General features: G+C 43.4%; 3 protein-coding genes across 4 annotated transcripts; 1 reads left to right on the top strand and 2 right to left on the bottom strand.

Annotated features, from left to right (window-relative positions):
- Positions 1-780: 780 nt before the first annotated feature.
- LOC127768549 (uncharacterized) lies at positions 781-4,111 on the bottom strand. The gene is made up of 9 exons (XM_052294154.1): positions 3,342-4,111; positions 3,070-3,221; positions 2,901-2,996; positions 2,114-2,176; positions 1,855-1,923; positions 1,660-1,762; positions 1,481-1,552; positions 1,273-1,361; positions 781-1,168 (listed from the first exon to the last, which is right to left on the bottom strand). Exons 1-9 carry the CDS (start codon positions 3,688-3,690, stop codon positions 1,013-1,015), a joined length of 1,149 nt encoding a protein of 382 aa, XP_052150114.1. The 5' UTR covers positions 3,691-4,111; the 3' UTR covers positions 781-1,012.
- Positions 4,112-7,541: 3,430 nt separating this feature from the next.
- On the top strand, positions 7,542-8,856 carry LOC127768163 (protein TORNADO 2-like). Its single transcript, XM_052293698.1, has one exon. It carries the CDS (start codon positions 7,788-7,790, stop codon positions 8,610-8,612), a length of 825 nt encoding a protein of 274 aa, XP_052149658.1. The 5' UTR covers positions 7,542-7,787; the 3' UTR covers positions 8,613-8,856.
- A 1,461-nt stretch (positions 8,857-10,317) lies between these two features.
- Positions 10,318-13,085, bottom strand: LOC127767701 (uncharacterized). 2 transcript variants are annotated; one of them, XM_052293124.1, is made up of 7 exons: positions 13,014-13,085; positions 12,414-12,932; positions 12,031-12,279; positions 11,317-11,923; positions 11,151-11,218; positions 10,993-11,055; positions 10,318-10,908 (listed from the first exon to the last, which is right to left on the bottom strand). In XM_052293124.1, the coding sequence occupies exons 2-7, from the start codon at positions 12,814-12,816 to the stop codon at positions 10,880-10,882; spliced, it is 1,419 nt and encodes a 472-aa protein (XP_052149084.1). In that variant the 5' UTR covers positions 12,817-12,932; positions 13,014-13,085; the 3' UTR covers positions 10,318-10,879. The 2 variants fall into 2 exon arrangements, with proteins under 2 accessions (XP_052149084.1, XP_052149085.1); XM_052293125.1 differs by lacking the exon at positions 13,014-13,085 and having other exon boundaries at positions 12,414-12,989.
- Between the last annotated feature and the right edge of the window lie 1,910 nt (positions 13,086-14,995).

Genomic DNA, 14,995 nt, shown 5'->3' with positions numbered 1-14,995 from the left:
GGGAAAAATTTGAATCCTAAAAATATAATTATTATGGGACGGAGGTAGTACGATATATGCATTAGCATTTCCTTTCCTAGCCACATATACAGGGAATATCCCATGAAAACCATTGAATAAATGAAGACTAGACTAAAATTTTCCTAAATTCATTAAAAAAAAGTACAAGAGACAAGTATATATAGGAATGAACTACATTTCTAACAAATCACAAGTCCAAACTCATTTGCATTTGGGAGGAAAAAAATTAAGATGGCCAAACATCGTCGCTTCTTGTTGTAATGGTTAGGAGATGGGGCCGGTGGCGTGTCACGCCACTGGAGACGAAGAAGAAGGGCAGGGCAGGATATCCGCGCCGGATTTGAGGAAGAGTGATAGTATGGCGCCAATGTGTGACGGAGTATCGGATAGGGAGGCATGCGACAGTCGCATGGGACGAGATTCGGGAGCTGCACGAATCTTGGAACAATCTCGACCGTTCAAAAGTGAATGATATTTTCTTAGAAAATAAATCAGCGGGCTGATGAATATAGACAGCCGCTATATATATACATGAACCGCATAAGGAAATGCACAAACAACACTTGCTTTCCAGCTGCGCTTCTAACAAAAGAAAACAAGAACATATTACTGATGCAACGAAAAGAACTCAGCCATCTCTCTTCCGCGTATACCAGGATTCAGTGAACCCAGAAAGGACTCAGCACTCCAAAAGGGAAAGTACTAGTCACTATTCGTGCAACTGCGCGGAGAAATGCTCACCCATTTTAGTTGCATAAGTGTAGAAATATTGCTACTGTGTATACACACTTATACTGAGGATATACAACAAATATACTGTCTATGTACATGTTGACTTAATCTTTCTATCTTCTACGTACAAGTACATACCTACCTAAGGATCATCAAAAATTGTCAGCTGTGTCTTGTACATGGTTCTGTGATCTGATCTGATCATCCCATTTTGCCATTCAAGAAAAGCGGTGCTAGCTAGCTACCATCTCATGATCTGTTACAACGTGTCTGAATTTGTTGTTCCTTCCTGTCTGATTTCCTGAATTCTTTGCCGTAGCCTTCTCCTGTGGTCGTGTATTTTCCACAACCCATGGCCAAGCACAACGGTAGAGTATATGCCGTGGGTGATCATAGGTGCAAGAATATTATCTGTCTGCCATAATAAATAGAGCAACATAATAATTTAATTATTTGTTTCTATTATTGATCGACCCGTGAAATTCAATACACATGGGACATGGGATGAAGAGGTTATACCTGGATCCACTCAAAGCCAAGGTAGAAAGCCAAGATTCCTTCAAGAAGAGGGGAATATATCTTCCTCATTTGCCGCCTTTCATACCATGCTGAAAAATCCAAAGCTGGAGAGTTCAGTAATATATCTCTGTAGTGATGAGCATATGACTGCTACTAGTACGATTTTGCTACTGCGACTGCACTAGCTAGAACAAGACTATATATACACCTGCAAATAGTTTCTTGAGATTCTCTCGCCCAGTATTTGAACGCATTGCTGGTGTCACCACATAAGTAGGATCTGCAATCATACAAATATATCACAACATGTATATATATATGTCACACTTGGTTTCAAGAATCAATGCCACTTCCTTCCAAACAGAAAAGCATGCAAATTAGAGTCACCTTTCGGGGCAGTAGCCACATAATAGAGTGATCCTGTGAGAGCCGCAGTGATGGCTGCTGCAAACGTTTGAGCAAATGGAACAAATGGAGGCACCATGCCACTCTACACATATCAATCAGCACAGTTAAGATCAGCGCAAATATCCCAAATTCAGGACTCCATTTCCATCGAACTGAAAGCAGTAGAATTCATACCAGGGATGCAATCCCTCGAGCGTCTTTCATGAGCTCTGTGCCTCTCAGAAAAATATCAGCCAACGCACCCTACAATTTCAGTTATATTCGCTCTACAAAGTGAGAATAAGGAAAAGAAAACGCATGCCAATTACTGCACAGATCATTACTGTAGTACCATTTACAATTACAAGCCATGTAGGTAAGGTAAGTAATCTGTAATAGGACTTCGAAAGAAATCTAATTAAGCAGAAATAGATAATGGACATGAAGCAAATACCTGGACAGCGACACGATAGAATAGTTCCTCTCCAATTGAGCTAGCAGTTACAATAAGAATGAACTGCAAAATTTAAGATACAATTTTAAATCAGGTTCTTCATCAAGCAGTGGTCCATAAGCTAACATCTTAGGAGAATTTAGCTTGGCAAAAGTAGAGAACACTGAAATGTTCAAGAAATCCATATAGTAAACTAAAAAGCATAAGGAAATTAGGCAATTATTAGCTACATTTGGGATAATTTTCTGGTACAGTTGGGTGGCTAGATAATGAACATGTAAACCGTACTTAGATTTTTCCTATTATTTGATTAGGGGGTTTTATTCCAAACTTTTAGTTATGGCTGGATCATGTTGACAAGGCTCTTAATTTATAATACGAGCTTCCGTTATGCCTAAACTGTTTGAGACAGACTCTGTCTCGATTCAAACCATTGTAATCTAGGACTGATAATTTCTGGTCCTTGAGAGTTGAGTACTGAGAGAGAGGCTCATTTTGACCTTGCTTTTAAATCGTGCTTTCGTGTTTGGAGTAGTACTTTAAGGGACATGAGGTGGGGGTGAGAAGCATTCTAGAGCTATTAAATATATCCTCTTTGGAGTCCAGCAGTTAACGTAATTGCAACTGTATTAATTTTAGTGAAATTAAAACAGCATGATCGACCGCACACAGCCTAAAATAATGATGTGAAAAATGCATTTGGTTCTTAGAATAATTTGGAGTGAATATTAGAACTAGTGTTGGTATGAGGAAAAAGAAAGAAAGAGATTGAATGAAAAGAACACACCTGCCATGGTGACATGCCATAGAAGAAGCTGCGAAGCTCCTCATCCTCGACATCCCTGATGGCGCGAGCATGAGGTGAATATTTGACAACTTCATCCTGCAGGCAGAGATTAATCAAATCGAAGAGAAGAGAGCAAGTAATTAGTAAATATTTATATATAAATACGTACGTCGAGGATAAAGAGCAAAGCCATAATCGGCGGAGCTGCATATCCGAGTCCCTCAACAAGCGCAGAGAGAGATGGATGGAAGCCCCCTGTGCAGTCTATTCCGGCCATCTGGCATATGAATCTCCCAGTAAGTGCCATGGCGGCATAAATCCCTGCACCCATCAGATTATTATTCTATTATTACTTAATTGTTGCATAGTAGCATCGATTATTACTAAAATGGAATTAATTTAAATACTAAAAGTAGATGAAATAACAGGAGTCGTTAGTACCAATGCCATAGCTGAGCCTGACAACCGCTCCCAGCCTCTCCCACATGGCCAGCTCCGCGTCCCGGGCTGCGAAGCCCCCGCCTCCTCCGCCTCCGCCGGTGACGACGGGGGCGGCAGGTGGGGCAGCGACCTCCACGACTCTGGGGCCATCTGCAGCCAAGCGGCCGCTCCTCCGTTGGTCGCCGCCTCGGCCCTCAGCTGCCGCTCGGATCCAGCTGCGAACTCGGGGGGCGAAGCCGATGGAACAGTGGGTGTAGCTGAGCCTGAGCCTGAGCTTGCACGTGTTTGTGACTGTGGAAGAGGAGGAGGAGGAGGAGGAGGAGGCCGCCGCAAAAGGGGCCAGCTCCATTAATTCACAAGATCCCTGGCTGCCTTTTCAATCTCTCTCTCTCTCTCGATCTCGATTCTACAGCAGCAGGAGGAGAGAGTGCCAAGCGGATCAAAGAGGGGCAAGAGGAGAGACAAATTAAAGCAGAGCCAAGAGGAGAGACAACTAAACTAGGAGGACGGAAGATCGATTTTTGTTTTAATACTCCTACTCCTACTCCTATTAGAAGTATACTCTGTCTATCTTGTTGTCCTACGCTAGTAGAAATGTACTCCTAGCATAGGAGGAGGAGGAGACTCATGCGCCATTTGATTTTGATTAATGGGTTTCCGCCATTAGTTTTCTAGTGGCCGCCGGTTTTGCTCTGCAACTCTCCCCTTCTCTTTCTCTTCCCTCGGTTTACTAGACTTATATTTCTCTACTCTACCCACCATTGGATGTTGGATTTCTTTTACTAGTAATCCATTTTTTTATATAAAAAAATTAGAAGCAGAAGCAGCCAGCAGCTAGCGAAGGTGTATTTGTCTAGCTGAGCTGATGAGGAGAGAGGCCGGGAGGCAATTGCATGGACTGGCTGGCTAGTGGACGGTTGCGGGACGAAAGCGGCGTGGCGCGAGGCGACTGGGCGCCCACGGATGGCAGGGATTTCCACGCCCAATCACCGCTTGCCGCGTCAACCAGTTGATAAGAAATACGGATCACGCGCAGATTTCATCCTTCCCTCCATCAACACCCTTCGTTGCGCGTGCTATTGTTAATTTTGTTATTTTACACCATTAAACTATTTTATTGCTTCACTTAACATTTATTTTTTTTTCTCATTTTACATCTTCATACATGTCCAACTGTTTTAGAACCCTATGGACCTTTTTTTTTTCTCATTTTATATCTTGAACTATTGAAAATCAAACACGCAACCCCTTAAAGGTATTTCTCTTTTTTCTCTCCCTCTATAGGTACTCCATATGCCCTAAAATATAAGAGATTTCGACCGGATTGATCTGCTTTGTAAAGAATTCCTTATATTTTGGGATGGGGGCTGTAGCATTTTGCAATGAAATTTGGTAGGATTGATATATACAGTATAATTTGCCTCTCAACTTTGTTTATAATTTTTCTAATCACCGTTTACTAGATTGGTAGCTCTGAGACTGATTTACTTTGAGGTTTGAAATTTCAAGCATTTAGTCATGAAAAAATTTGAAAATATTTTGGAATGATAATGGTGTCATCTATGGCTCTACAAAATTTTAGCTTAAATACTACTCGTATAAAGAGAAACAAAGAAAAAGAAATACAAAAGTTTAGTTTAGGGGTAAAATGATAAAAAAATAGTTTAGTGGGTTAAGCGAACCAATGAAATAGTTTTGGGAGTAAAATGAAGTTGTTTCATTTGGTTATGCTAAGCTGCTCATCTTCAATAACTGCTGCTTTGCTTAATTTCGCTTAAGTCAGTTTTCTAATAAACTTTTTATGCTTCTATTTTTATTTAAAAAGCATTTATACTCCCTAACAACACATGCCAAGATAAAAATAATAACATTATCATTTATTTTATGTTTCTCACATCACATATAGTATATTGAGTAAAATAATAAAACACTATATAGTTGAAGTGAAGGCCAAGGGCCTAAGGACATGCTATATTTGACAGGTAAAAAGTTCATTTTGGGTTTCTCATGTAAGGGTTGAGTTCGAATCATGCCCCTCAACCGTAAAATAGGGTACAACGCATCTCCTAAAATCAGTGCAAACAATATCCCAAGGTAGTATATATGGAGGACGGTTTTAGCTAACATGGCGCCTACGAGGCACTATAAGCTTGAATAATGTATCTGACTATATATTTATATTTATTTTTACTGATGACTTAATTCAAATGATAAAATTTTGGCATGTTAAACAAAAAGTAAAAAAACAAAGATGTACAACATCTGTTGTTTTATGTCAAAAATATAATAACCAATTCAAAGACAAAGAAATAATATAGAGAAACTATCACCACATTTACTTTGGAGGCCTAGAAAATAACCACATTAATCATAGAAAATAGAAAAATATATTACAATGTTAGACCGTGTTAGTCCATATTATAATAATGTAGGCTCTCCAATCTCTACTATTATAAAAATTGAAGATGTTTTTATCGGTACTTTGGTATGTCATCCGTGTATAAGTTGTTTTTAAGTTCATTCGCTTTTGGAAATACATATCCGTATTTGAGTTGGGTTTTAAATTCGTTCACTTTTAGAAATTTCTTTAAGAAATACAGAAGGAGTCGTATAAGAAATTTCTTTAAAAAAATTCGCATGCTAACTTGAGATGATCGAACTCCTAATTGCAGTTCATGATTTTCTAGAAAAATATATATCCAAGTGAATTCTTATATTGAATTTCACCTTAACTAAACTGTATAACAATAATAATATTAAAATAACCTTCACCCGTTACAACGCACGGGCATTTTTTCTAGTATAATTCTATAAGAATACCACAATTTATTATAGATACAGAAACAATAATTATATATCAAATACAACTATATTGTCAATAATACAATGTCAAATCCGAGCCCTGTTCGATCATCGTATCAAATCTACAGTATGATCTAAAAGAAGTGTGCATGGCCACTCCATCCTCCCTTATCCATGTGGCAGTTGAGCAATTCTCCTTGAGGCTTGAATTTCATCCACTCTATCATCATCACGGGAGAAAACACCACATATGTGTGCCGACATGCATAGCATGGTGCAGATGGATTGAGGCGGTGATAGCGGTGGCATTGGGCGAGATCGAAGAAGGTGGTGACCACAAGTGAGCTCGAGGGCAGTGGCATTTGGTGAGATCGAGGGGGATGGCGATCACAAATGAGCTCAAGAGCAACAATAACAGCAGTGGTGGAGGCAGCGTGGGGGCTGGGGGGGGTCTTTAGACCCCCCTATCCTCTAATGAATCATTAAAGCCCCCATTAAGACCCCCCTAAAATTTAAATCCAAATATCTTGCAAGGGGGCTAAAATAAACTTTGTCTAAGATTGTTAGAAGGCCCAAAAGACTGAGGAGCCCCCACTATAATTTTATCTTGACTCCGCCACTGCAACAGCGATGGTGTCAGGTGAGATCTCGAGGGCAGCAACAATGGTGACATTAGGCAATATTGAGGCATGCTAGTTATTAACTTATTACTACACAGCAAAATCTAGATTGACAAAATGTGTCATTAATTATTATCTACATAATAGTTTCAAAATTTAGGACAACATTAAAGAGCAAAAACAATTGGAAATTCCCAACCATGAAAATTAACTTTTTAAAACCAATTTTTCAACAAAATAGAGTGTCGGAACATGAAAATTAAAATGAAATTTCTAGAAGTTATTTACTAAGGTATGACAGAAATTGTCTTGGTCCTAAACATAAAGTAAGCACTAGACGAAATCAAAATTTCGCAAAACATGACATAAACTGTCTCCTCCTTTTATTTGGATTATTCAAAATAAGATCTTCAAAATAGCGACGCTCTTGCTCATCAAAATAGCGACGACGGTATATTTCTGTAAATCTCCTCCAAACCAGTATTTTATTGCGAATTTGGTCGAAAAAACATATATTTTCATTTTTTTCTAAAAAAAATTAATTAAGCCCTAAAATTTAAATACGATATCGATGCATATGTGCCATGCATGTTCCTTGTGCGCGCATGATCCCTTGGCCTTTTTACAGGCACTGCACATATGGCGATGGGATGAATTACACCAGAAGCAAAGAATAAGGTATAGCTAGCGATGCATATATTCCGTGGTCCACGTACACACGAAACAGACAGCTGTAGTACATATCTTATAAATAAGAAAAGCAAAAGGAGACGGTGGATCGATGCATGAATGGAAGAAAGGAATTATTGGAAGAGAGGGTTAGGATCGAGCGGAGGCTGTGCTTACGTAAACGAAGCTAGCTGTACGTGGTTCTTCTGTGATGATCTGATTAAGCATCGAGATCAGCTCAGCTGCAGTGTAGCACAACGTACATACTCATCTAAGTGCAGTATTAGGCTATTATTAGCTATACCTAGCCTGGGCGCGCGTGTTCGATCCGATTCCGATCGATCCGAAGCGAGCGATGGCCCTCAACTATGTGGGCTTGGCGGCCATCAACCTGGTGGCTGCGCTGCTCTCCATCCCTGTCATCGCCGCCGGTATCTGGCTCTCCGCACAGGTGGACAGCGCCTGCGTCCAACTGCTCCAGTGGCCGCTGATCGGCCTCGGCGTCGCCGTCCTCGCCGTCGGTCTCGCCGGCTTCGTCGCCGCCTTCTGGCGCCTGCCCTGGCTTCTCCTCGCCTACTTGGTCGGCATGCTCCTCCTCGTGGTGGCGCTCGCCTGCCTCGCTGTCTTCGTCTTCGTCGTCACCGGCGGCGCGTCGTCGGGTGGTCACACCGTGCCCAGCCGGGCCTTCCTCGAGTACGAGCTCGACGATTTCTCGGGCAGCTGGCTACGCGGCCGCGTGGACGAGCCTGCAGGCAGATGGGAGCAGATCAAGACGTGCCTGGCCGCCACGCCCATCTGCTCCGACGTCAACCAGACATACGCCACGGCGCAGGATTTCTTCTCCGCCTCCTGGCTCACCCCGCTGCAGTCCGGGTGCTGCAAGCCTCCCACCAGGTGTGGCTACACCTTCGTCACCCCGATCTCGTGGATTAGCCCCATCAGCGCCGCCGCCGACCCGGATTGCGGCGCCTGGAGCAACGACCCTTCTCAGCTCTGCTACTCCTGCTCCTCCTGCAAGGCTGGCCTTCTCCACAACCTCAGCAGGGAGTGGCGCCGAGCTGATCTCATCCTCCTCGTCGCCACCGTCGCGCTCCTCGCCGTCTACGCATTCGCCTGCTACGCCTTCCGTACCGCCAAGACCGACGACCTCTTCCGCCGCTACAGGCAGGGCTACACGTAACGTAGCTCGATCGTGCATATATATACTGGAGAACTAGTGCTTTAAGTAATTTCCAACTCTCATCCTTTTTACTTTGATTTTACATGCGTTTTCGTTTGGAAATCTTTTTTTGTTCTGTCAACACTTATTTAATGATAATTTAATTCAATTGTTGACGCTACATTTTTGCAAACCAAAAAATGCATATGCTACCTTTAGAATGACGATTAGATTTTTTGCAAACAGACAAACAGATTTTAGGCAGCCATCCACCCTGCCTGCACTTCAAGGCATACGAAAATACATGATTTTTACATACGGCTATTGGCCCTGTCTGTGAAAATCACTTTCGCAAGCAACCTCTACATCTTCGTAGGTGCTAGTACCTGCGACAAAAATCTCAGTGAAAAATAATCCCCCGCCTCCGGCCGGATCTGGGAGGGAGAGGGAGGAGAGGGCTGCGCCAGCGTCACCCTCCCCTCTCCAGTCAGATCTAGGACGGAGAGGGAGGGGAGGGGAGCCATGCCTCCGCCATCTACCCGAGGACCACGCTGCCGCCTCCACCCAAGGACAGTGTCGTGCCGTCGTCGGCTTCCCTGCTCCGTCCAAATCTGGGAGGGAGGGGAGGGAGTGCCGCCTCCACTGTCGTCTGTGATGGCCACCGCTGACGGCTCCCCTCCTTTGTTCGGATCTAGGAAGTATGGAGAGAGGGACGGAGGGGAGTAGTGTGGTTAGGTAGTGAAGGGTAAGGTGAAGGGAAGGAGAGGTGGGTGGAGGGTGAGTGAGGACTTAGCCGGCTGGATGCCCGATTTTATGAGGCCAATTACCTTTTTATAGGTGTACGACTTTATATATCGCCTGTGAAAATCAATTTTAACAGATAGACCTCTTAATAGCCACTCTAGACTTAGCTCCAGCCATATAGGTTAGTGCCCTTTTCTTTTCTTCCATATATGTATCCATAATGTCCTCCCTAAATTCGCATAAATATGAATTTATTATTCAGAAATTAATATATGGACTCATCAACTAGTCAAATTTCAGAAGTTCAAAACCAGTAAACAAATAATAGATGAACTGAAATTACTAAATATATATGATGCGCTTGACGGCGGCGCGTATGGAGGCATGCAATCTAGATATGAGCGGGTGGAGGGCTTCCGTCGGCGGAGCTAGAGCGAAATAGAGGGTGGTGCCACTTGCTTAATTTACTCTATTTTAGATCGAGTTTAAACTGATACGGGTGCCTAAGTTTGTATTGAGGAGGGTGCATACATGGTGAAAATAGATGATGTATAGCAAAAAAAAATTCCGCCCCTGCTTCCGTGGAGGTAGTGGGCGTGCCTACTACTGCGGCGGCTTCTGTTGTTTTCTATCGCAGCTCTCCTCTTCCTAGACATCAGAATGACTACATTCTTCTCTTAATCGAGAGGGTAGATACATGTAGGGACTAAGATGGCAGATTTTTTTCTGACGGCCAAGGAATGTTTTATCACTTCATTTTTATTCCATTTAGACCCCGGAAAATTCAAATTTTGCAAGTGATTAAGATCAGTAGTTCCTTATAAAAAATTATTGACTCTAGAGATAATATGGACAAGACAAAATTGTTTAAAGCACGAATTTGATGGTCAGAGTATTAACAAAATTGTTTGAAGCACGAATTTAATGGCCAGAGTATTTCTTTTTTTTTTAAAGAGCATGAATACCAACTGTAGCAAGTTCGTTTTAGGCAAAGACGTCAAAACTATAGGGCAAAGCAAAAATAACAACACAGAATGAATTAACCAGTAATTATACACCAGTCACCGCATCACCACGGCATTTCTAGCTAGCAAGTGAAGCACGAATTTAATGGCCAGAGTATTTCTTTTTTTTTAAAGAGCATGAATACCAACTGTAGCAAGTTCGTTTTAGGCAAAGACGTCAAAACTATAGGGCAAAGCAAAAATAACAACACAGAATGAATTAACCAGTAATTATACACCAGTCACCGCATCACCACGGCATTTCTAGCTAGCAAGTGATGTGAGAATTTTTTTTTAAAAAGATGAACATAGCGAATTAAAAACTACTCAACATACATGCTTGCCGTCCAAAGCAACATATAGATAAAATGTCGCAGAATACACTACAATCAAAAAACAAAAAAAAATATCATCATCTTGGGTTGGCCATCTAGATATATGGATCATGTCAGTTAGAAGCGTCGCATCGATCCCTTTGCTTTCGGTTATGTATGCTGAATCCTCCTCGTATCCTATGTCAATTGTCATGTGCTCAATCAACTAAGGAGCTGCGCCTGCACGACCCTTCACTGCAAGCAAACAACCAACACCATGTTAAAAACATCTCTCGAGCGTTTGCGAACATGACACAAGTTCCAAGCGAAGACTCATACCAGGGCTAACAATCTTTATCCTCTTAGTTATAGCTCTAACACAAGTGACTGCTGATGCTGCTCCTGCCGATTTAGGCATCAAGAAAGAAAGCATATGTTAGGAAAAATAGGATGATAACGCTGCAGCCTGCAGGATATTATTAGTGTTAGCCCTGAACCTTGTGAATTGATATCCTCCGTGGGATCTTCTGCCATTGCCTTCATAGGATCTGCTACACCCTCCAATCTGTATTCATTCAGATGCACACGGCAGAACCACTTAGCATCTGTAGTTTCACCAGGGACATACATCACACGACAACAAAAGGCAGCATTATCACATACCTTTGAACTTCAGCATTGGTGGGAGGGTTGAGGCAATGAACGCCTTCAGAGTCAAGATCAAGGTCAACTAGAAGCTCAGAGAATGAAAAATCGCCATCAAATATGTCTAGGTTTGTGAAGTCGATGTCAAAATCATCTTGCTTCTCGACATCAGAGGAGGTAGAGGCTTCTTCGCAAATCGCTTCATTTGAACATGGCCTATCATCACAAGTACCAAAATCCAGCTTCCCTTTGACATGCTCCCTTTTGGATGATTTGTGGGAGCTTGGTTTCAAGGGGGAGCTGACATGGTAACTTCTCTCAACAGCATAATATGCAGCACCTTTGAGAGGACTGACGATAAGAGTCTTGGAAGAAACCATTGAGCATTGAGAAGAAGCAACCTCCTGTTGGGTATGAGCATTAGCAACCACGGAGGATGATGCCCTTTCTGTTTGATAAGCAACGATGGGATTGTTTTGTTGAGGTGTGCATGGAGAAGAATGGACTTGAGGTTGGAGAGGATTGAATAAGCTTTTTGCAACAGATGAGCCTTGCACAGGGAGCTTAGCCATGGCTGAATGTCGTTCTGAGTTATCAAGCGACAATTGAGAGGCCACAGTTTTACCTGGGATTAGATTGGAACGTGGTAAGCAAGCAATATTTGCAATGTTACAGCAGGAATCAAGAGCCTATTGCTAATTCTTGTCCAAACCTTGTTAAGATGATACTTACCTTTTGGATGCGAGCTGGCAGTTGGCGCGATGCAGGTTTTCTTGGACTTTGCAGCAGACTTTGTAGTCGCCGCCTTCCTCTTCTTGGCAGGGAACGAGATAGGCGCTGCGGCTGGCGCCTGAGCTGGTGTGGACATGGCGTTGGCCTCTGATGTGCTGGAGTTGTGGACAACAACTGAGGAGGATGTCTGCGTGTAGCGTATGATTGGCGAAGCATACCCAGCAACAGCACCAGCACCAGCAGGGACGGCTGCAGCAACACAACAAGCATATATACTACTCTATTAGGCAACAATTGAACGGTATTCTCCTTACTCCTAGCACTGGCAGATGTCGGGGAGCGCGGCAAGACAAATCGTCGAGCAGGTGGGGTGCAGAGCAAACCTGGAGGTGATGAGGCGGCGAAGAACTGCGTGGGTGAGGAGGGCGCCGGCGCGGGGGGAGGAGGATGATGGGGGTAGTATGCCGAGACGAGGTTGTGCATTGCGTGCATTGCAGAGTCGACGGCGAGGCGGGCCTCCTTGAGGGCGACGTAGTCGTGGAGGATGTCGGAGAGGGGGAGGAGGCCCTTGGGGGGGACGGGGGCGGCCTTGGTGAAGAGGTGGGCGGCGTCGGTTCGGAAGGCGGCGAGGGAGGCGGAGAAGCCGTTGTCGGCGAGGTAGCGCTCGACAAGGAAGGCGACCTGGGCGGGGGTGACCGCCTTCTTCTTGGCCTTGCTGCTGCTGCTGCTGCTGTTGTTGGAGGCGGAGGTGGGGGGAGAGGTGTTCCTGGGCGGCGGCGGCGCCATGTCAAGGCAGGCAGATGCAGATCTCCCCTCTTCTCTGCTCCTCTTTCTCTCCTAGAAGCAGATGCGATCTAGGCTACTCCAGCTCAGGAATGGATTTCACTTCATTTCATAGATTTCTGCGCGGGATGCAGTTAGCAACAAAGAGGGAGAGTGCGCGCGAATTGAATCAATCGGTGGGTTTTGGCGCGCCTCCTTACCTTATTCGTTTTGCCGCTCGCGCCCTCCCGCGCGCGCGGCACGGCCGGGCCTTTCACATTCGCACGCGGGCCGCGGCCACGTGGGTGCCACTTTTACACTCTAGCCCCTTTAGAAGATATATTCTACAAATGAGCTCTTTGGGCAACAAATCTATAGGAAAAATCTATACTATTTTAAAAGAAGGTGGCAGATAATCTACTACTTCCTCCGTTTCACAATGTAAATATTAGATTTATTAACATCAATATGAATATGGGAAATGTTAGAATGATTTACATTGTGAAACAAGGGAGTATCTCACATGCTCTCGTTATAAATTTTACAAATTACCCCTTGATCTCATTATTAATTTTTATTAGTTTCAGCTAATTGGTTGGAATGGCAGCCCATTACTGTGTTGACATGTGTCTAGCCTTTTGCATCGAACGGACGAACGGGCAAGTATCTTCTTGCCAGTAAGCTATTATAACTTAAATGAGAAAAAGAACATGAAGATGTGGAACGCAAAGCCATCTAGAATCGAGTGGAACGAGCCGACATGGACAAATGCTCCAGCACAAACTAGAGACAAAAATTGTATTCTAAGAGAAAGGGAAATCAAAAGTCTTCCTATACCAATGAGAAATCAAAAGACAAGTAGAAAATATGGGAAGAAAAAATAAAGAAGAATAAAAATGGCCATATTTGTCGACGAGTGATACTCGCGGACCGAATGAGTAGAGTATTGGGGTACGTTGGAACGAGGGTCTACGTAGTACGACATCAAGCAGACAAAAGACAAGGATTATACTGGTTCAGGCCCCTTATCAGGTAATAGCCCTAATCTAGTTTATATGAGATTGATGATGATGAGAACAGATTACAAAAAGAGTAGTCGAAACAGATGGTACCGATGAGATCGTAATCAAGGGATTCGACGAGATCTCCTGGCGAGTTGATTCCGTATACTCTGGCTTCGTAAACTTTGGTGGGTGTGTTGGCGATTGAATTAGATGCCTTGAACTCCTCCCAGGGGTCCCTTTTATATCGTGGATCATCTTGATCCCCAAGAAAGGTTTGGGGATATCGGACCTGGTACAGTATAATAGAAAATCTATCCCTTTCGAGTAGGACTTTGGAAATCACTTGACTCGTAGAGATATTTTCCATAATTTGAAGTGGTTTCCATGCGACATTTACAGGGACAATCCGTATGCGTGAAGGTATACCTTATCGGTATATTCCATAAGTCGTAAGATAAGAGGTATGCCTTACCTGTAACTCTGGCAGTGTCGTTCGCGACTTCTCTCATTAGCGACTTGTCGTACTCACTAGATCGTTCTCGGTATGACTCACCTGCTTTAGTTTTGATGGATGTTTCATTGACTGACACCTAAGGAGTGCTTGATCGGTGGACTAATGTGGGATTTCACTAAATTTTTCTAGTTAGATAAATTCTGATACAATTAGGTACTTTTGCACTTGAGTCCCTTAGGGTCTTTAAAATTGAAGGTTACTTTGAGATTAGGGACTGATTCGTAATTGTTTTAGAACTCATAGTCAATTTTGCACGGTTACCAATTCTCCATATATTTTTGGTAGATAAGTTTATGCTTCTATATGATGTAACCGTGCATCTATTTGCTTGCTGGGATTAAAATGATTTGCTCTAGTTTTATTGTCATTTTCTTAGTTTCTCTATTGATTTGTGGTACAAAACTAACTAAACCCTAAACCCTAAAACCCTAACCCTAAACATCCGCAACCTTCCGCACCGCAGTAAGTCCTCACTCACCCTCCACCCACCTCTTTTTCCTCCCTTCACCTCACCCTTCACTGCCTAACCACACTACTCTCCTCTGTCCCTCTCTCCATACTTCCTAGATCTGAATAGAGGAGGGGAGCTGTCAGCGGTGGCCATCGCAGACGACAGTGGAGGCGGCACTCCCCTCCCCTCCCTCCTAGATTTGGACGGAGTAGGGGAGCCGATGACGGCACAACA

The sequence above is a fragment of the Oryza glaberrima genome, chromosome 3 (assembly GCF_000147395.1).
Source record: "Oryza glaberrima chromosome 3, OglaRS2, whole genome shotgun sequence".
NCBI classification, from domain to species: domain Eukaryota; kingdom Viridiplantae; phylum Streptophyta; class Magnoliopsida; order Poales; family Poaceae; genus Oryza; species Oryza glaberrima.
This window is presented reverse-complemented; position numbering and strand designations above follow the sequence as displayed.

What these genes read in the sequence shown, in the direction of transcription:
- LOC127768549 (XM_052294154.1), bottom strand. Translation starts at nt 3,690, where the DNA reads ATGGAGCTGGCCCCTTTTGCGGCGGCCTCCTCCTCCTCCTCCTCCTCC. An exon ending in CTTTGCTCTTTATCCTCGAC is followed by an intron (nt 2,997 to 3,069) that starts GTACGTATTTAT and finishes CTCTGCCTGCAG; the next exon opens with GATGAAGTTGTCAAATATTC. An exon ending in ATGGCATGTCACCATGGCAG is followed by an intron (nt 2,177 to 2,900) that starts GTGTGTTCTTTT and finishes TAAATTTTGCAG; the next exon opens with TTCATTCTTATTGTAACTGC.
- LOC127767701 (XM_052293124.1), bottom strand. Translation starts at nt 12,816, where the DNA reads ATGGCGCCGCCGCCGCCCAGGAACACCTCTCCCCCCACCTCCGCCTCC. An exon ending in TGCCAGCTCGCATCCAAAAG is followed by an intron (nt 11,924 to 12,030) that starts GTAAGTATCATC and finishes ATCTAATCCCAG; the next exon opens with GTAAAACTGTGGCCTCTCAA. An exon ending in ACCAATGCTGAAGTTCAAAG is followed by an intron (nt 11,219 to 11,316) that starts GTATGTGATAAT and finishes GAATGAATACAG; the next exon opens with ATTGGAGGGTGTAGCAGATC.
- LOC127768163 (XM_052293698.1), top strand. Translation starts at nt 7,788, where the DNA reads ATGGCCCTCAACTATGTGGGCTTGGCGGCCATCAACCTGGTGGCTGCG.